This window comes from Prunus persica, chromosome G6 (genome assembly GCF_000346465.2).
Source record: "Prunus persica cultivar Lovell chromosome G6, Prunus_persica_NCBIv2, whole genome shotgun sequence".
Lineage (NCBI taxonomy): Eukaryota > Viridiplantae > Streptophyta > Magnoliopsida > Rosales > Rosaceae > Prunus > Prunus persica.
In genome coordinates, this window is record NC_034014.1 from 22,420,346 (window position 1) to 22,442,820 (window position 22,475).

Genomic DNA, 22,475 nt, shown 5'->3' on the forward strand with positions numbered 1-22,475 from the left:
CGCAATCGATTTACACCTAAAATTTTCTCATCAAACATCTGGACTTTAGTAACAAATTCCAGCGGTGAAATGAGTATCATCAACTAATAAAGGCTCAATTAGACAGTCTTAAAAAAAATTAAATAAAATTAGCAACTCAAGTCCACAGTTAGCAAGCCAAATATATGTCATAATACTCCTCTCTAATACACGTGTCACATTGAGCTACGGCCTCGTCCTCTAAATCCGAAGACTAGATTTACCATGGCCTTGTCCTTGATTGAAAAATATGGGCTTACAGAAACAAAATTGAGGGACGACAGATGTATTGGGCTACGGCTATATTGCGATAGCTTACCAACAGAAATTGATTGATCCAAACCCAAAACTAGGGTTGTGTTTTGTAGGCCAAATCGCAGAGTGGAATTGGGCATAAGCATAATTTAGAGATATCGAATGTCATCAATAAAACTTAACCATTAAGTAATGAGGGGGGGAAAACTTATAAGAAGACACTCTGACACTCAAGTAAGCAAGTGTTAGAAAATGAATGATTAAACTATGTTCAATTCGGTTGATATATTTTTATAAAAATGATCCTTAAATGGTGATTTAAAAATAGTTACGATTATGATATGTGTATGATGAAGAATCGTTAATCACGACAAATGGAGAAAGAGGTGCAGCTAAATATTATCCTCACGAAAATACATTATGGTAGGCCGAAGCCCATAACTGAAAAAACTATGGCTATGGGCACATAAACTTCGGAGAGATCTGTTAATAGGAGATGTCCAATGGACTGCTGTGAGATGCTTAAGGAGTAAAGCACAATTTTAGCCAGGCTTGTAAGCCCATTTTTTTCCAGTTTTCCGTTCTCTATTTTCTGTTATATTTTTAAAGCTTTTTTGGTTATAAAAGGTTTAGCTGAAAATTTGTTCCTTTTCCTCACCATGGCTATGCACATAATGGCCATGCCAACCAGGGGCAAGGTGGAGGGAAACGACAGGTGGGAAAAGAGAGGAATGTTTTGTCAAATTCATTATAAAAATCGAATTGAGAAGAGTAAAGTTGGTGCTATAAATATAAAAGGAGGATTTCACTATTAAATTCATTTTAGCATGACATAATATACAAAAGCCTTTATAAAACCTATTTGGAGTAAAAAAGCCAAAATTAGCCACTTGTTATTTTCTAATTGATTCTCATAACTTTTTTAACACACTAAGAACCAATTAGAAAATCACAAGTGACTGGTTTTGAATTTTTCTCTCCAAATAAGTCCTATATGAAATTCTGTATAATATGTCATGTTAAAATAGATTTTTGAATAAATATCTCATATAAAAGATGTCTTTGAAAGCATAACCTCAATTAGAAAACTTCAAACAGAAAAGGGAAATTCATTTTAGAGGCTGCATTGTGCTTTAAAAAAATCATGCCCAACTGCCTATAGGAGTATTAATAATTTTTAATTGTTTTGGTAATCTAGTGGGACTAAGACTATTAATCTTTTTTTAATTAAGAATTAGGACTATTGTTACTCTGCATATGCGTGAATAGATGGTTTAAATTCAGATATTGATTTAAAAATGCATTGTCTATCCCCTAAATTCTTTCCAACATATATATAGTAATAGGTTAATCAACGATGGCTGGAATTGAAGTGATTATAGCAACCACTACATGCAAGTTGCTTATTAAAATTTGATTTAATTTTTGTGTTAAAGTCTACACAATACTCTCATCCAATGTCAAGTCAAAGAAATCAAAGAATATAGGAAGGGTATGATATTCCATTTATACTTTTAAAAGGGTTTGGGGAGACTTTGGAAAAGGCCAAAGAAGAGAGAAATTTTTTAAAAGAAGCTAAAATGGACAAAAATGACCTTATTTATTTTTGGATTTCCTAAGGAATCCTTTATATTTGCATGTCTTTGGTTTGAAAGTTGAGAGATTTTTCTGTCTTTTTTGAAAAAGTTTTAGTTTTTTCCAAAAGTAATTTTTTTTTTTTTTTGTAGCTAAAACTTAAATTTACTTTAAAGTAATCTCTAAACGACATTTATATTTATATAACATGGTCGCCTACAAGTATGGAGCTGAGAATGTATTCTTTTTTCCTATGAATGTATTGAGTTTTAAATTTAAATAAGAAAAGAAAGGGACACATATATTCATCCTAAAAAAAAGTCTTCGACCGCCAACGGAGTCTAACTTAGTGAAAAAAGGTTTGGATTTGTAAACAAGAGATTTCAGGTTTGAACCCCTATGACGTCATTTGTGTGTGTGTATGTGTGTGTGAGAAATCCCCCTCTCCTCTAATTTAGACTATCGCTTGTACTCCAAAAAAAAATAAAAAATCTTAGGCCAGCTCCACTCAAGATGTCAAAGTGTCAGCTGGAGATCCATGGTAGAAAAAAGGCAGCGAAACTTTCTCCGAGCGGGCATTCACTTCATGTGTGAATGGCCACTGTCATTTTATTTTTTTGAGTTTGATGAGTCCAAAATAAATGTTGGAGGAGCCACAAAGGTGAGTTCTAAGAATTTGAGTAGCTGTTATAGATTTGAGAAGGTTTTGGGTGAGGCGATCTAACCACATTATTCTTACGACCACTCTTACAAGAAAGAATGACTCCTTGCATTAGGTCCCATGAACCCCACATTAGTCTCATCCTTATTCAAGGGCGGAATTAGGAATTTTTCAAACGGGTGAGCTAGCTAAAGTCTTTAGGGTAAAATCTAACGAACTTTTTTGTACTTAGAATTGTTATAGCCTTTCTAAAAATAAAAGTATATATTAAATCATATAAACCACACTAATTCATAGCTACATTGACTAATTTTCAATAAATTTTAACATAAAACAAATACATATTAAATTCAACAAGAAAACTGATATTATCAAAATAAAAATGTGTTTAACAACGAAATTGAAAGTATACCTATTTTACTATGTATTTTTATTACTTTCATGCAACTAAATTTTAAGAGAATTGGTCTCTTTTGGACTTTAATAAATTAATACATATTGGGCTATATTTAAAACACATGAGATATATAGGTATGATTTTTTTTTTTCCCACCCAAAAGTATCACTAGGCTATAGCCCAAGTTAGCCTTTAACTTGGTTCTCCCCTTTCCTCAATGTAGGGGGTCCCATATCTTTTGAGAATGTAAGTTCTAAGAATTTGAGCGGATGTTAGATTTGAGAAAGTCTTGAGTAAGGCGGTCTAATCACATTATCCGTATAACCACTCTTATAAGAAAAGATGACTCCCTGCAATATTAGGTCACATGAGCCCGACATTAGTCTCATCCTCAATGCAGGGGGGAGGAGGTCCCCTTTTCTTTTGAGAGTGGTCTCATGGATGACTACAAGGTTTGCAATTTTTCTACCAAGGCCTCTTCTATTGTTACCCAACCCAACCCTCTATGGATACTTGATACAGGCCGTTGATCATATGACTTTTAACCTACCTTTCTTTATTTTATGCGTTGTCTGATAAAAATCATAGCGCTAAAGTCACAAATGTCAATGTATAGTTGACTTATTTGATTGTGATTAAGAATGAATTACTTTTCTCCTAGCCCACACAATGTATCTTATATATTTGTCTTTTATAAAATAAAATTCCCAAATACAATTATTTGTGAGAGTTCACAACTAATGAGTCTAGCATCATTTGATGTGCAAGAATGAAATGATTGGCTTTTTGGTCCAGAATGAAAATAATGTTTTCCACCGCCCATATCATCATTGATGATATGAATTGACAATTCATAGTAGTAAAATTGTCAATCGCAGAACTTGTCTCCAAAACTGAAGAGAAACTTAGGTGTCTTTCAGGACCACCAAACTAATGTTCTTATCTTTATTTTGAACTAAGTTAGCCTCTCCACTTGTTTGCTTTGGCTGAGTGTGTGCTGGCTTCGTTTTTTTTTTTTTTCTGTTCGTTGCCTCTTAATGAAGTTGCTTTTCGTCGAAAAAAAGAAAAAAGAAAGAAGAGAAGATGTTGGCTGTCCTGAAAATGAACGAATGAATATGCCAAGAAAAGTTACCATCTTTTGTTAATTAAAAAAAATTAAAGTGATAGCAAAGTTATGACTTAGGAGGTAACTAGCTATTTAGTAGCTACATCTATCTACGCTACTGAAGAAAAAGTAAAACCTTGAACAAAACACCAATAAAAAAACATGATTGTACTTTCAGTAAAAAAAAACAAAACAAAATTTGAATAGAAACAGTACATTAATTTACTCCCAAAAAAAAAAAGGGTTTTGACCAGGATGCTAAGAAAACCATCGTTCTCATCTTGCAGAAGATACACATCCTCCTCCTTGTTTTCAATTTTATATTTCGAGTAGTTTGAGGTGTCATAAAGTAAGTAGAGGTGTAATTATTTCATAATATCATTCTAATTCTTTAGATTCTTGGTAAGTACATTTGAGTTACGCACTTGATTCTGATTGAAAACTAAGTCATTGGCGGTACAAAGACTTTTTTTAATCTACAATATTAGGTTGTAATTGTAGACTTGTAGGTATCTATCGTATTCATCTTTTAAATACTGGTTTGTCAAGCACATCTCTTTTTATTTCTGAGTGGAAATGGTACAAGGAATGCCCAACCATAGCTTGAAGAGGGCACTCAAAGTATTTTATATATACATAATTAATATTATTCTAGGGTTTATACCGGTGACGTCGCATTTTAAATGTTTTAAAATATCATCTCTTGCAATGTAATAAAATAATGAACATGTCTTAAGTTTGTATTTTTTAAAATTATCACATTACTTAAAATTTAACTTCTTTAGAAAAAATATATAAATGTCATCATTGACTTTGAATTTAAGGGGGTTATCCATATATTTGGATGTGGATGCATTGTGGTTTGGTCCAGTTTTGGCCTCAAAATGTACACAAACTTAAGAATTATGGTTTGGATCGGTTTGGCTTGAACCCCAAATTAGTTGCATATGCGAACTAAATCACTCAATTTAGTGACCTGTTTGGTTTGATCGGTTTCCATTCATAAGAAATTAGGTAAATATTCTATATTTTCTAATGTATATAATATTGAAATGCATATTGCAAATTAAACAATAGTTGAACAAAATCTAGGTCGATGAATTTGAATGGGTTTAGTTCTTTAGGTTTTAGTATTGATAGTGCTAATTAAAATTCGAAAGGTCATTGTTGATGTTCAAAAATGGATTCAATTTAGAAGTGAACGTGCCTCAAGTCAGGGGTGTCCTACTATGGTAGGTGTGGAATAGATATGGAAAAGGAGAGAGCAAATGTGAAGACTTTAGGCACCGGCCGAAAGCTTTACGATGCTTAATTCAGTACAAGTATTATGTCTGAAAGTAAATTGATAGAGTAACAATGCAAGTGCCAATTTACTATTACCTGGTGAATTGGGGCAAGTAACCTATTTATAGAGGAAAAGTGGAAGGAACTTTGGACTATTATTTTGATGTGGGACTATTGACGTCGCCTGAGAGGCTGCTACGTGTCCTAACACTCGAGCGGTACGTCAAGTGCCTTTGTTGATCCAGTTTGGCAAGGGGGCTTGCCGATGACTAACATATTTCCCAGTGCTTGGTTTAGGCTAGAGAGGCCTTCGACTAAGTGCCATTCCCCTGTGATGTCCTTGCCGAAGAGCGTTAGTCAAATACGGTATGAACAATAATGTTTTTGTTAACTTGATATATATGCATATTTACATGTGATATGAACAATAATGTTTTTGTTAACTTGATATATATACATATTTACATGTGACATGTAAAAGTATTGTGTTAGTTTATATACATTGATGACTCATTTTTTAATTGATTAAGAAAGTTATGTTATTTTTAAAAACAACAAAATTATCTCCACAAAAAAATAAAAAAATAAAAAAATCCCATACCGATCATATTGGGATAGACCTAAACTTTCTTTGATATCTAAAATATTTCCCACATACCTAATAACGATCATATTGGGATAAACCTAATCTTTCTTGGTATGCAAAGTATTCCAATACCTTCCACCCCAAAAAAAAAAAAAAAAGATATTCCAATACCCACAACTTTCTCAGGTGTAAAAGTGTCGTTGAGAACTACAAAAGCCAAGTTCCTAGAACCGGGGAGGACCCAAAATGATTTTATACAAATTGTTTAACGCTACTCTTTCGGTATATACTTTGCCTAATAGAATCACTGGAGTTGTTAGTTGTTACTTGCCAAACAAAACGTCCATCTTCCAACATTTTCCAAAACCTGAAAAGAAGACATTCTTAGGCCAAGTCATAATCAACAGAGAAATCAATTTTTTTTAAACTTACAAGTTCTGGTCAAGTGGACTTAATCAATGATTATTGTTAATCCCAGAGACAAAGTGGAATGCCCAACTTTGGAGCTATTTATTTATTTAGTAATTACATCAGCAACCAAAATCAAACTTCCACTTGGACTGTGAGATATAGGTGGAGCAGGCCCCACCTTGCATGGGTTCTTGGGGCCCACTTAAGCAAATAGCTGTGGAGCGTCCATGGCAATAATTTTAAAATCCAAGAGGGGTGTGAAGTGAAAATTGTACGCATTTATAATCTAAGAGGATCTAGAAACATCGAACCATACATACTCAACTCATTCATGTTGTATGAACTATGTGTGGGCAGAGAGTGACAGGCTCATATAATATGGGCATCAACGACTGCAGGAGCTCCACGTGTCCATTTTCTTTGCTATGGAAGATGATATATTTTGGGTTTTAACTTTTAAAACTTAGAAGTGAAGAAAGAAAGGGACAGGGACAGGGAGACACCTTCAGTATTGGTCTAAAGAATAAAACATACGCATTGATCATGCTTTCTGGAGATGATTTCTTTCTCCTTTTTATGGGATCCAATCCATACCTACCACCACTAATGTAAACGGAACATGCCCTGCCCATGATGCCCTAGCCCTTTTGGTCTTGCCGTCAAGCTTTTTTAAAAATATTTTTACTGTTCTTGCGGCTAGCGCTGCTCTTTTGAAGTGTAAGATATAATAGTTGTCTAATGTAGTATTTGATAAACAATTAGTCACTTTGGAGTAAATTTTAACCATCTGTCATGCTTAAGCACAATCATTTAACGATTCTTGCAATTTGAATTTCTAATTTTAACCGCAACTTAAGTGCATTCAGACGCGAGTGTTTTTTATCCCAAAACATTTTGGCTCAACTTCAGCACGTCAGAAGTGGCCTGCTAGTTTTTCCCTTGACTTCCACGAATTTCACCAAGCTCCAACGGTCACCAACTTAACATATATATATAGTGAAGTGTCCTGTCAATAGCACATGTTGTGCCTCACCAGAAAAACACAGACAAAATTATAGAAGAGCTAGAGGGTTATCTACTCTGCGTGTAATTAAATTATATACTTTTTACTGATCAATGAAAGGTAATTAAAATATTTGGGTGACGATGGCTCCCTTTTTTGTTATACACTGATTGGATTACATCATTGATCACAACTTCTGGGCTCTTTCTCATAAAATATTTGCTATAGAAAAACTTGTGGTCCCCCCTTTTTCCTCTAAATATAACACTAATTAGTCATTAATCACTTTATTTTTATACACCAAACTCTCATCTTCTTTGCACTTAATCCAAAACCAATCAATTCTAGTAGAGTAAAAGAGAGTGAAGGCATGCATGTACTTGCTTGAATTAAAATCTGAATATAGAAATGAGACAAAATCCCTAGGTGACTCCTGTCCGTGAATTTTATTTATTTATTTTGGTGCAAGCTATTTGCAAATGTTTTAACTTTATATCTATCTATTCTCTACACAATAATGATGATTTTAAATTTATTTTGATATTGTATTGGCATATTTTACTCGAGAGGTTTTTTAATAATAAATTATTTATTAATTAGTGGGTGAAATAAACAATTTTATAAGTGCAAATAGAAGCTTCCTTTTTGTACTTATTGACTAATATTTATATATAAGAAATAGTAAATTACATTAGTATGATGTTATTACTCTTAAAAATCTTATATCCTAACCACTACATATCTCTTCAGATTCTTGCATGAACACAGTTAGCTAGGTCATTGGTTGTGCTTTCACTATAGCCATATGTTTAACAATAAAAGTCTTTGTGCTGTATTTAAAGATCAAATGTATTGTTAATCATAAGTGAGATCTACCAATATAAGTGGATCTCATTTTTATGTACTGATTCTCGAAATTGACGATCTTTATGCTTGAATTATAAATGCAATCTATCGTTTTTATTTATAAAAAAGAAAAGAAAAAAAAAAGTAAAAGCCTCGAAAAGTAGATAAGACCATTGCTTGAATATAGATTTTGGCATCTCCATTTAGAATGCAATAAAGGATATTCGTATGTAAATTGTATTCTGTGGTAAGATTCGTTTGCATATGTCATTATCATACATCTATAATGAGTATGGGAGGGGGGCATTTTGATCATTTCGTCTTGGTCCATTTTCAGGTTGAGTGCTCCCGTGCATATCTATCAATGATCCCAAAAGAGGTTGCATAATTTAAGTTGGGAAGGCGAATTAGCAGGATATAAAATGGGAAACATTATTGGCGCAAGTTTCAGCGTTTTGCAGGGAATGCGATAATAATATATAGGAAAGTGGAGTGGTAGTCGTAGACTCCAAAATAAAAAACCATCAACATAAATATATATATATATAACATACTACAAAATGCTTCCATAAACAAAACATTGCCTAATTTTTTTTACAAAATATATAATTATAAAAGAAACCCAAGGTTTTCCACACGAAAACCATCATTTTCCAAACCCCACTTTTCTTTTTCCTTTTCTTTTTCCCAAAAAACACCCCACCATTTACTTTAGCAGCTTTTATATATAATTTACAGAGACACAGAGAGAGAGAGAGAGTGCATGGCTAGCTCTTTGTTCTTGTTTTCCGAAATTAATGAGGTTATTTTTCTCTTAATAATATTCATATTCTAATAAATTACGCAATTAATGATGGGGTTTGTTCCGGAATAACGGTGTTGCATGGCCATGCAGAAGACATGTGCTGCAGTTGCCGGTAAACCAAAATTTGACGTATGTCCGACAGTTTCTGTCGGAGCAGGACGTGTTCGGATTGGAGCCTATCGTTGTCGGTCCGAACCCGCTGAAAATGGTACAAAACGTAACTCAACCGGTTCTTCAGTTCCCTGTTCTCAATCCTAAGCCGGTTCACCTGGTTCCTTAGGTTTTCTAAGTGCTTTTGTTTTCGCATCCGAGACCGCCTCGCCGACTCCCGGTTCGATATCATCCGCCTCCTCTTCCTCTCGTCCACCACAGAAACCGCCCGGTTCGAGGCATCATTTGGGCATGACTTCGCATTGGCATGGGTCCGGTTCATCCGGACCGGTTCAACCGACCGATTTGGGTCGTCATCTGAACCGGAACTCGAAATGACCGGTTTTGGAGACTGGACCGGACCAGAACTTAGGGTTGAGATTGTGGGTTTCGGGGATTGAATTGCTGGAAAAAGTTCCGAGCAATCCCACGGCGTGAAGCCGCCGCCGCCGGGGGTAAAGCCCCCGTCGAAAGCAGGGAAATGGAGAAGGGAGTCAGAGGGAAGCATGGCGGGAACAGTAGACAACATGGTTGCTACAAAAACTCTCTGAACTTGTAATTTAGATAGGGAGGGAGGGGGGAGGAGGAAACGGAAGGAACGAAGCGTTGGGGCATCATATTTATTGGCGAAGTGGAGTGGCCAATTGGGGAATTTTGTTTGGTGATCAAGGGTATTTTCGTCCAAAATGTATATGCTAGCTCAGCTTTTGAGTCAGGTTGCACTATAGTGTGGGCCGTGGGTTATATCATATGTTTTACTTTTACAAGCTTAGCTTTTTCAAGAGACATTGGGTGAGGTGACATAGCCTGGTGGGTCCCAGAAAAAGATTGGTTTTTAAAGCTTACTCGCGAAGAAACAAAGAGACTAGCTGGGATCCACTGAGGACACGTGTCAAGAACGGGTATGAAAAACGCGTGGGGAGCCAATGGCTATGAGGGTTGATGACATGGGGCCGAGTGTGTAGCTCGGCTCGAGCTAGCCAAAGCTGAGATAGTGCACCAAGCCGATTCTTGATTTGATAAAAAAAAAAAATATTGTAATGATTACTGTGGAAGTAGAACCTCAACCAACCAGTGACGAACACTACAAAGTTACGTCGCATTTGCCTTTTCTCTGTGGGTTTAAAATAATGGAAATGTTTTCTTTTGTTGAGGGGGTAAACTGTAAAGAGGGGCCACAATCACAATGGTTCAAACTTTAAAGGGGTGAACACTGTAAAAAGATAGCGACAGGGCCATTGTCATAATTTGATTATGGGCCACCTAGAATAATACAACATGAATTGGGTTGCTGTCGAATTACTGTGGAAGATCTAGAATCGTGTTTACGCACTTATATTTTTCCGTTGACGGAATGCTGGTAATTATTCTTGTATGTATCAATCAAGAACAAAAGAAAGATGAGGCCTCATGGGATTCAACATCACTAGAATATAATTCATGAGTCGATCTCAAGGTTTTTGGGGTAGGGAAAATTCTAGTGAATTATATCAATCCAACTAATTCACTAGAATTGTAGTGTTAACAGGATGTGTCATGTTACCTGGATGTAAAGCGTCAGTACATTTGATACATGTGGCTAGAGAGCTTTTCAGAGTTTTTTGTTGTTTGTTCAAAAAGTTCCGGTTGTAAGGGAGATCTAGCTAGAGAGCTTTTCAGCTTTGAATTCACATCGCGGGTTGTTTTAAATCCAAGTGTTGGGAGTAGTAGGCCTCATGTGCACCAACGATCCCCTTTAAAAAGAACATGTTCTTGGCTATTTTGTTATTGAATGATACAAAGCAAAAGAAAAAGATGCGCATTAAGCTTGTTTGGTAGAATCTGTCAAAGAGGAATTACCAGAATTGGTATTGTTATGGCGGTGCGTGGGTTCCCAAGCTGGGACATATTTGGCAGAAGAAAGAAGAAAAGTCGAGAGCAATCCATGTGGAAGTTGGAAGGGGAGATGAAAAAGTAGTGAAGTACCAAAAACAAATCAAAAGAAATCTATTGTTGGTGGTGAAGAAAAAGGAGGTTTGAAGGGTTTGCTTTTGCTTTTGTATAGAAGGAGCCCTAATGGCCTGCGGCGGAGCTGGGCTCTTGACCATGTAGACCACATGGATAAGCATCCATGGAATCTTGTGGCTATCTATGAGACTTTTACAAATTGACGTACGTACATGCATAAATCTCAAAGCTGGTTAATTACAAGATTGAGGACCACATACACTATAGGCACAGGACCATGCCGGCTGTCGAATATTGATCGGCTCAAGTTTTAGCTGGGTTGGGACCTCAAAGGGAAAGATGTGCATGGAAATACTGGGGACTTAAGCGTCGTGTTCAGACTATCTTTTCAATCATCTTTTGCTTTATTTTTTCTTTTTATGTATATCTGTACTTTGCGCCCTTATCAGCAGTCATCAGATAAGATGGTTGCCTTGCCTCACCTTGAAATGGGTTCAAACCCACTTAATTTGGAAATATTTCGTCAGTTTTAGTGGTAATTCTGTTTGAATGGAGGAATTGAAAATCACATAGAATTTTTAAATGATGGAATTTAGATCTCTATCGTTTAAATTTTTAAGAGTTAATCATTTTAGTGTTTAAATTTATGTATGTTGAATTTTATAAATGACAGAAATTACAGTAAAAAACGAATTCATGCTCAATAGAAATTGTGAAATGACGTATCTTTGGAAGGAAATTAACTCGGGAATCTTGATCCCCAATTTCCACTTTTTTTTCTCACGTCATTTAATAAGTTCTATGCTTAAGTTGTCAAACAATGAAAAATCAATTTCTCCTCTTCAATTCCCAACTTTTAGCTAAATCCCGAGTTATTTTCTTCCATCCAAACAAAGAGTAAAGGAATATGCTAATTTCAATTTATAAGGGTACAACCCAAAAGAATCAACTGTATTGTTAGTTAATATATAAGCCTAACTATCTGTTTCACAAGAACCTTCAAATGTTGCTTGCTAAAGCAATTTTAGCTACTTTGATTCTTAAATTAATTTGTGGGCAAAGTATAGCTTCCAAACCAAAAGGGCCAAAATCCTCAATTAGCTCCAAGATAAAGCCATTCTTTTCCTGATTCTCTTTTGTGATTTGATTTCCCCTTGTGCTACCAGTGCGCTGCACTCTATAATGAGCTTTACATAAAAGCATTAGTAAGATTTTGAAATCACTGAGAAAATGTTTGTGGATATTGAAAATGGTACTATATATGTGGTTCTTATCAAATTCTTTGCTTGTCCTTGGTACAGCTATTATATATGCTCAACATGAAGTTTTATGCACCTAATAATGAGCCCTGTTACAACAATTAAGATGGTTCAAACTTTACCCGTCATTCACGTAGTGTTGGGCTGATTCAAAAAGACCAATTCAATTACAAAACTTTGCTCTTTGATTTCTGGCACAAACTATAATATATATATATATATCAGTCCTGATCTCTTGGACCACAGGAGTCCAAGAGATTGTGGTCACTCACCGTTGGATATTAATCTAATGGTTCAAAAAAGTTTCTTAAAAGGAGTTCAAGATTGAGTGAACTGTTGAATTTACATCCAACGGTGAGTGACCACAAATCTCTTGGACTCCTGTGGTCCAAGAGATCGGGACTGATATATATATATATAGCAAAAGGCAGAGAATGGTGAAATAGTAGAAAATATTCTTGATTAATGTAAATATTAAAAATTGAAATTATCAATTAGATGATGATAATATGGTTTATTTATATTTTTTCCATTAAAAAAATTTAAAACAAAAACAAAATCAGATAATAAGTTCTATTTGTATGAAACATAACTACCCCTTTTATTTTTTTTTAATTCTAAAATAAAAAAATCAAAAAAACAAAAAACAAAACCAATTGGCACAACCGTAAAGGGACTAGTTATAATTATAAGAAAATATATATTAATTAATCTTTTATTTTATGATATGGCTACGTGAACCAGAAATAACAATTTGTACAATGCACGAGGCAAGGCCCGTGCATTACACAAGCACATTTGCCCCTAGTAATCACACACGGTAATTACATATTTATGTCATGCATCTCTTCCTGAATTAATAGTTTTCAGAATCCACAGTTGCTATTGAGATTTGAATGCCACCATCCTCCTTCTCCTTCTCCTCCTCCTCCTGGCTCCTATTAAGAGGGATGTAGAAAATATCATCAGGGTCATCTTTTGTGTCGATGTGAATGCAAGAGCAGCGTAGAAGAGATGCAAAGAAAGCTTCTGCCACGGAGTGGAAAAGCCAGGCTGCCAATCCGTCGAGCTTTTTGCAGACGGGAGGAACTCCACAGCTTGTGTTTGGTGATGCTGTCATTTCTTTGGGCCCGGCGTCCGCATTGGCGTCTGCACAGCCTCTGAAATAGCACAAGTTGGTGCAGCCTTTTGGATTGCTTATGGAATCCATTGATCGGGAATGAAGAGGATGGTAGCTAGCCATACCTGGAGAAAGTGGTGAGAGAGAATTTAATAATATGGTTATTATGGCAGTTTGAATAAAGAAGAAGTTTCTTCATTCTTTGTATGGACAAATAAAAAATTTGCGTTGAATTGAAAGCTCAATATTACAATTGTGACAGCAAAGTGGAGTAACTTGCAATGGAGAATAAAATGGCAAAGGAGAATCAGGAAAAGGATGGCTTCATCTTGGAGTAACTTGAAGAATTTACACTTGAATCTGAGCACCATTAGTTTTAGCACTTGCGGGTTTAGAAGCCATACTTTGCCTACAAATTAGTTTAAGGATCAAAGCAGCAGTGAAATCGGGACTGTAGGTACAAATTATAAATGAGGAAGTTTTGAATCAGACAAGTGATGATTAAGGAGAGAAGGAATAGATAAAGGATCAACGACTCTCTTTTAATAAATCTTACACAGAGTTTAAGGTGGAATCCACATACTTTTCCATGCCATATGGCCTATACCAGTGAAATTCATGGAAAAGTTTTATGCCGCACTACTTATTGGACCACTTTTAATAGACCACGTTGGGCTTGTAGCTGGTCTAATTATCTCAATTCGTCCTTGTGCGACGAGCCCAACTCAATCAAACTTACGACAAACACACAGATTCATGATTTGACATAGGGTTGGAACTTGCAAGGGCAACTCGAAGTAAACCCAACTTTTGAAGGGGCTGTTAATTAGTGGAGAGGTAAAAAATTATTTAAACTACTATGATAAAACTTCTATTTCCAGTTCGGAATAATATTCTCAGCACCCACCTCACTCACATGAGATTTATCAAGTTATTAACACATGGACAACACACATAAGACTGTTGAATATTCAACTCCAAATCAACTGACAATAAATATAGAGGTTCAGAATCATTTAGGGGTCGTTTGGTACGGCGGACTGTCATGGACTGGACTAAATCCTGGGACTGTCTTGGATTAGCTCGGATTGGACTAAGCTGGATTAAGTGCTGACCTACGTTTGGTGCTGCGTCGGACTAAAAAGCTGGATTGTAAAAATAGTGAAGACCTATGTTTGGGACTGTGTCGGACTAAAAATTCATTATTATAATATTTAAATTTAATTAAGAATTTTGACGTGAAAAATATTTATATTTAATTAGAAATATTTAATTGGGGCTGATGTGTGAAAAAAATAATTTAGAATTTATAAATTTATTTTTAAAAAAAATTATATTATCTTCCTATACCTTTGCCTTTCCCATCTTCATACTGGATGTCTGTCTTTCTTTCCAAATTTTCAAAGGGAAAAACCTAAAAAAGAAGCCAATTAGCCCCACACCATAACTTTTCACAAACCAGACCACACCACAAAATTAATTTTTTTTAATTTTTTTTAAAAGGCCCAAGTGCCCAGAACACAATTGGGATCTTATCTCATCCATTTCTTCTTCTTTGGCCGTTCTAATCCCTTTCTTCTTCTTTGGCCATTACCAGAACGATGGCTGCACGGCTCCAATCAGCAGAAGCAGCTGAAAAACATCTTCATGCGATTCGACATGGACTCTGATGGCAGCCTCACCCAGCTCGAGCTCGCTGACTTGCTCTGGTCTCTTGGCGTCAAGTCCACCAGCTACCAGCTCCAAGTCCTCTTGCCAACGGAAACCGCACCACCATCAAGTTCGACGAGCTAGTCACCGCCATGGAGGTCTTCCAGTCGTTCGAGAGGAAGAGAATGAGAGTGAAGGCTGCGTTGGTTGGACTCGTGCGTTCAAAATAGCATACTCTCTATTTTGTGAACCGCATTTCATCCTCGCAATATTAAACGAGCGAGTCCGATGTTTTTTTAACCAACGGACTATACAATCCCATTTATTTTAGTCCCTCTTTCACCAAACGCTGGTTTCAAAGTGTTATTTAACACTGTCCTGGCTAGTCCAGCGTACCAAACATACCCTTAAACTAGTAAAACAAGACTTCAATCATTCGATGTGATATAATATCAAGTCAACATAACTCACCTAACTTACTCAACCTGCAACACTAAGAGGTGCACATAAAAAAGATTTCTTTCAAGTTTTTGTCGGCTAATGAAAAGCTTCAAAACGTATAGGTCAAGAATGACGTTTTCCTTAAGATATATAATATTTGCCCCCACCAGGGCCTTGTATGCACACAACTCTGTCTCCACAATAAAATGAAGCCCGATACCCACTTCTCTGGCTCTTTAAAACGCCATCCAATCCAACGTACACGAAAATAATTAACCCAATAGTTCCTTATCCATTTCCAATTGCTTGCTTACATTGAGAGTCATCCTTGACGTAATTCCACCACAGAGATTGTTTGCACCTCTATGTCGGTCTAAACTCTCTTTTTGGTCCAACCCCTTGTTCTGGTTTTGCATGGAAAATAGAGGGCATGAGTAAACGACAATCCATTTTCCAGTTCCACTCAAACGAAGAACAAACCAAAACTGAAAATAGACAAGACCACACTAAACAAAAGTTTTCATTGTTTAATTGTATATGTTGTTAGTCTAAGTCGTGCTGGTAAATTAATCTTAATGAAATTCTTATAGTATGAATCGCATCCCTTTGATTTGAGGTCGATTGATTAATGCAGTATGAGTGTGGGCCTCTTTTCTTTTGTCATAATAAATCCCTTTCCCCATAATTGTCCTCTGCACTTTATATTAAAGATGTGTAAGCATAAGTTGAGAATCATATATTTTTTTGGTTTGATTTGATGTTCTGTTCACACTAAAAAACAAGCACCAATTTCTACTCTTTGACTCTCTTTTGCATATAAGTGGTGATCAGTCATTGATCAGTCTTCCATCCACACCCCAATTATTCAAGAAAAATTTATGTCATGACAGTAACATTGTATGATATTACGAATCTACTCAAATTATAATATCTAATATGCGAATAGTATAGTTAATTTTTGTATTAACGATCAAAACTTTTCCATATGTATGTAATAGTTTTGCAATCATTTTCAAATTTCCCCTTCTAAATTATTACATGCTAATTGCACTACACAGCTTCCTCACAGCACTTTCACTATGCACCTCTTTTTTTGTTGCAAACGATGGAACGTATGTATGGTCAAGTCCAAAAACTTTAGGTGCAGCTCTATATCATAATGCGCTGATGAGACAAAATTGAGGCTTGCTAATTTCCACCGACAATGGCAAGCTTGAAAGGCATGTCCATGAAGGTGAAAGACAATTATAATAAAACCATGCATGCTTGAAAATCGATTCAGGCGAGCAATGAAAAAAGGGCAACTGGGAAAAGGACCCGAAACCACATATTTTCTCTTGCATATGGCAAGATCTCAGCTTGTAATGCAGACCAAGAGCCAAGTTTTGCATGTGTTTTTATGCTGTAGTCAAAACTTGTTTTGGTTTCATATGTGCGAGTTCAGCAGAGGTGGGGAAGCTCTTATGATGGTTTCTGTCATGGAGCCCACGGCCAATACAATCATGCAAAGTTGTGGAAAACAATTTTGTTTCTGTTAAGTCGTGACTGATTACATATGTATCAGTGCCAGAGACGATCACTATTCATCTTAGGATAAGGATTGATTGGAAGGCGACCTAATAATTGAAGATAGAAGCAAGATTTCACATGTGTATTTATAGGTAATTTAAAATTGATTTTTCGTTAAAATTAACTAGGATATCTTTGATTGGTCCCACTCATCATGAACTATATATAGTCTGTTGCTTCATTAATTATCAACCTCATATGCATTGCAACAATTGACTGAATCAACTATTAAATTGTACTGTTTTGTCTACTCGAAAAATTAATCTATATATGCAAAAGGAGAATGAGAGTTTGAAAAAACATTCAAAATCGTAAAAATACCCTTAATAAGTTCAAATTTTTTTACTATTTTGTATACTTCGGACTCAATATATTTAGCGAATTTGCGACTTAAATAAAACCATCCATGAAATCAAAACCTTTGACCTAAAACTACAAAATTGCTCTTTTAAAGATTAAAAGTTGTATTTATGTCAAAACTATAACCATGTATTTCACACATCATACAAGTATGTGATATTTTTTATAGTTAAATTATTAAGGAGGCGTTTGGTATCTTATTCAAATAGGAAACTCAAAAACTTTGATTTTTCTTAAAAACAAGGAGTTCTTAAATCTATTTTTAAGTTTCAAAAACTTGTTTGGTATGCAATTTCAAAACTGTTTTCAAATCTTAAAAATTTGAGAACTTGTGGTTTGTTAGAAAAAAACTAAAAAAACAGATATTTTTTGTTTTTCATAATTGGGGTGTTTTTTAGTTGTTCTTGAGTTTGATTTAAAAATAGAGTTACCAAACAGATTTTCTTTATTTTAGACTCAAATTTTATTTTTAAAATTAAAAAGTTGGATTCAAATTGAATACCATCTATTCACATTCCTCTACTACTCACCAAGATTCATGCACTTTAAAATTTTCCAAACTATATATTCTCAGTCAATATTTCCAACGAAGTATATGGAGTTTGTCTAACCAAATGCTCACTTTACCAACCGAAAGAACGTCAACTAGAAACTCTTTTGACTCGTTCAAACACGGGCTTTCGGCTGCACAAAACCACTAGCATATATAGGCATGCCTTAACCCCTACTCTATTATCCAAATATTCTCTCTCTTACCAGCTGCAATAATTAATATGCTTTATTAATAGTCACTGTCTTAATTTGGTCCAATTTCAGTAATCACAAGGTGTAGATTTTCTGCTCTCTTGCTTAACCACACCACACGGCTTCAGAATTGTCTTCTCAATCGGATGCCGACCTTATTTTTATGACTACCTATAGCAAAACAACGAATTAGGTGATTTCATTTTTGCATGCCTCCAAAACAACGTTCGTATACACAATATATATATATATATATATATAGTTTCATTTCAGTTTATTTTCTTTTTCTAGAAGGTATGTAATCACGAGGTCATAACATATACATATATACATACGTACATACTAATTAATAAGAATATCGGTTTAAAAACAAAACAAACTTATTATACTTTCATTAATCTTGATTGTTTCCTCTGTCAAAGTAGTACGGCACACGTCACACATCGGATCATGTCATGGGCTAACAGTTTAATTGATTGTTGTTAGACTACAAGTGTGGATGGAAGGAAAACTTTTGATTCCTATATATAGCATATAGGAAATGGAAATATCTTAATTTATGCCACTCAACAAGCAAAGAATTCTTAATTGGGGTCATGAACTTGAAATGGGCTCGGATATTACGATGAGATCATATCGTACATATTTTCACTATTTTTCCTTCTGACTTTGGGCAGTTTGTAGCTAAGGGCCACCCTTGAAGATATCACAAAACAATTGAGTCAACATCTATCATTGCACATAATGCATCTGAGCTATTTGAGGGTTCTGACGTCGATCGGTTATTTTGCCACTCAAATTTTATTTTATTTTCATGCTAAAAGTCATGATACTTGGTCCTGAACGAACAAAAAAACGAGAGAGAAAAAAAAAAGTACACCATACCCATGTCATGGTGACTCAAAACATGGTTCAGCAAACGCTGAAAAACGAAGGAATATGAATGCTAGGGCGTTCTAGAATACACGGCTGTCAATTGGATTTGAATAATCAACCAAATTAAAAGGGTTCAAGAACATTCTGAGTACCATCTTAACTTCTCTGGTCCTTAATGTTGATATCTGGTCCATAAGAAAAAATGTTGATCGCCGAAAAGAAAAGAGGATTTATGCCAACTATTGGTTGTCTGTGTGACTTTTTGTAAAAAAAAATTCTCAGGAGGTGGAATGGTTGTGTGAAGATGTGAGGAGTCCTAGATCGGAATGTTAAGAGACTTTACATGTTGCATGAGCTTAAAAGAAGTTTGGTGACTCCTCCATTTTCAATTCGTTTCGGGATGGATTCTCAACTTCCTTCATTATATCAAATAGGATTTGTTCACATTTGAAGTCCAATAACCAAACATGTTCCGCATCACCCAATAAGGGCCTCTAGCAATTGAGTACTGTAATGCTAAAATCATACCAAAACAAAACTTAATTACGTCGCTGAGAGTCTGACATCATTAGCTGGTGAAATTCCCCCTTCTTCATTTTTAATTTAGTTTATTGTTTAGCCAACAAGGAATCTGTTTTGGATTCTCTGTCTCTGTTTTTTTAGTGGACCGAAAAAAACCTCTTCATGCTGTTGAAATATAAGTCTTCTTGAAGCCAGTCTACAAACAACATGCAAAGCAAATCAAATCCCCGGCGATATCAACGACGCCAATTTATTAATTTGGTCATAGGGTAGAACAATGTACAAAAATTTAAATTTAAAAAAAAAAACCAAGTCCCTTTTATTAATTGTCATATCCTATATATATATATATGGCCTATTAAATACAAACATTTTGGTCCAACAGACTCAGCTACAGAAAGTCTGCCTCTTCCCTTTCCCAGTTCACACGGCCATAAATAAAGGTCATCTCCTTAGTCCTTATCTCATTTCTATAAATTCATTCAATCTTACCCTTGTATAATACAAATTTAAAACAAATAGGAGAAATGGCCCGAGTTAAAGCCCTCTTCTTCCTAGCCCTCCTCCTCTGCTCTACTTTAGTCTGTGCAGCCAGACCAGAACCAGCTTTTTCTGCAGCCACTTCTGCAAAAACCCAATTTGAGGTTTGTGGAATTTTCATGTTTTTAAAGTTTATTTGTGCATTTTCATTATAGGGTTATGAGTTTGATAGTCGGTTTGTTTGTTTTTTTTTTCTTTGGCGTTGAGTAGGGTGTCGAAACAGAGTTTGATGAGGTGGTGAATGAGAGCTGTGAAGGAGCTGGGGAGGAGGAGTGCTTAATGAGAAGGACTCTGGCAGCTCATGTGGATTACATCTATACACAGAAGCATAATCCTTGAACTTGGTTTGTTTTGTTAACAATATCTATTTGTGATTATGTAAAACTTGTAAGCAATATCAAGTTTCCCCTGTTTTTTTTTTTTTTTTTTTTCTCTTTTTTCTTCAGATTGTCTAGCAATGTGAGACTGTGAATTTGAACCATTGATCAATTTCAATGTATGGTCCAAATTTACAGTTTGACAAAGTATTTATCTTATCAAGAGAAAGCATAATATGAGAGTAAGATAGTGGAGCTCAAGAACTCTGTCATTATTAATCTCTCTTTACTACTGCATTTATAATTCATTCCTACAGAAGAACTGCATGGTAGTAAAGAACGATGATCAAACGGGAGAGACATACATACACAGTTTTCTTGGTTCATAATGTTGAATTCTTGATTTAATTATAAATAAAGCAAAATACCACAGTTCATGAAACCCTGCTCTTGTTCTTATACTAAATATCCTGTACTCTTTCGTCCAAAAAAAAAAAAATCCTGTAATCTAGAAAGTTGGACATCACGTTCTAAGGTTATTTTTTCAGTTAGTTTTCTGGTCTGTGTGTCAAAGAAAAATAATGGAAGAAAATCACACCAAATATTTTTTTTTGGAAGAGAAATGCGATGGATTGCATTCATAATTCAGGTTTAAAGGCCGTCAATCACAAAGACCGATACAAATAACCACAAGGGGTTTTTACAAATACCAGCAACATGCATACCTCTACGAGTCATTGCCACACATGGCCCAAGAAATTACAGCAAAAAACCTACTGGCCTAGAAAAACTAGACATATACCTCAATGCACCAAACTGCAATTGCAACTATAAACCTTTTTAACTCTCACAAATAGCAAATACAAATAGAAACTAGAAACACACCACAAGTAAATAGAAGCCAATTTAACACCACGTCATCACCAAGATAGCCAATCAGCCACCAAAACATCCAAGCAACCACAAAACGTAGCCAAGAGGAGGGAAGGACTAGAGGGGATGAGCGAGGAGTAGAGGTGGAGAGGGGAGGGGAGGGAAGGGGAGGAGGAGAAGGATGGAAGCCACCAACCCTCATGGGGAATGGCGGCTGAAACTATTCTCTTTTAAGATCATACCAAATTTAAAACACCATGTAATACTTTTAACATGGCAGAACAATATTGCAGATTGTTCCAACTTACCTAAGCTCAACATTTTGGAAAATACTAAAGAGACCAATTTTAGATACGGATTGATGTATCATTTTTCTAATTAGAATCAATTCACAGTTGAAAGGAATGAAACACATTGCTTTCCCCTAAAAAAAATAATAAACCCGTAGATATTAAATGTGACTTTCCATCTGTTGATTTCTCAGAAGTTACCCGCTGCTTTCAACTGCCACTTTTTCTTTATTGAATTTAATTAAGAGTTACTTAGGAAGTACATAAATGGAGTGACAATGAGTGCGAACAACTTGTAAATTGAATGCTGGCTTATCTGCCTTCTCTCCACCTGTAAGATATTGAATGTGAACATAAACTATTTTATAAAGAGCTATAGTATTTTATTGATAAGAGAACTTAAGTAAATATTAAGTAATTAAAATTTTTGATTCAGCAATTAGAAATATGCTTACTCATACTTTTAATATAAATTTGTGTATGATAGATACGTATTAAAAGTCGAAAGCTAAAAAGAAATAGTCTGCTAAAGTAAAAATAAATTCTCCCAAACCAAAAGTAATTTCGGTTGTGGTTCTTGCTTTTTAGTTTCCCCTTTCAAAAGATGAAAATTAAAGCAATAAAAGCCACAAGTAATTGCTCTCACCTAAAACGAAAAAGCCACAAAGTTGCTGAAGATGGTTAATGGTTGAGTAACAAAAGCTTAAGTAATTGTAATAAGTATAGCGCGAAGAAGTGATAGGAAAACATCCAACTCAAAAGTTTCAAGCTTGTAGGTGAAAGTACTTATCTCATAAATGCATACACGAGATACTACTCTTGTCTTGACAATTTTGGTTTACTAATATAAGTTTAAGGATGATATTTTTTT

General features: G+C 35.2%; 2 protein-coding genes across 2 annotated transcripts; one reads left to right on the forward strand and one right to left on the reverse strand.

Moving 5' to 3' along the window:
- On the reverse strand, positions 8,644-9,722 carry LOC18772950 (light-inducible protein CPRF2). The gene has a single exon (XM_007205834.2). It carries the CDS (start codon positions 9,623-9,625, stop codon positions 8,981-8,983), a length of 645 nt encoding a protein of 214 aa, XP_007205896.1. The 5' UTR covers positions 9,626-9,722; the 3' UTR covers positions 8,644-8,980.
- LOC18773615 (phytosulfokines 3) lies at positions 19,801-20,883 on the forward strand. Its single transcript, XM_007207789.2, has 2 exons — positions 19,801-20,228; positions 20,335-20,883. Exons 1-2 carry the CDS (start codon positions 20,112-20,114, stop codon positions 20,461-20,463), a joined length of 246 nt encoding a protein of 81 aa, XP_007207851.1. The 5' UTR covers positions 19,801-20,111; the 3' UTR covers positions 20,464-20,883.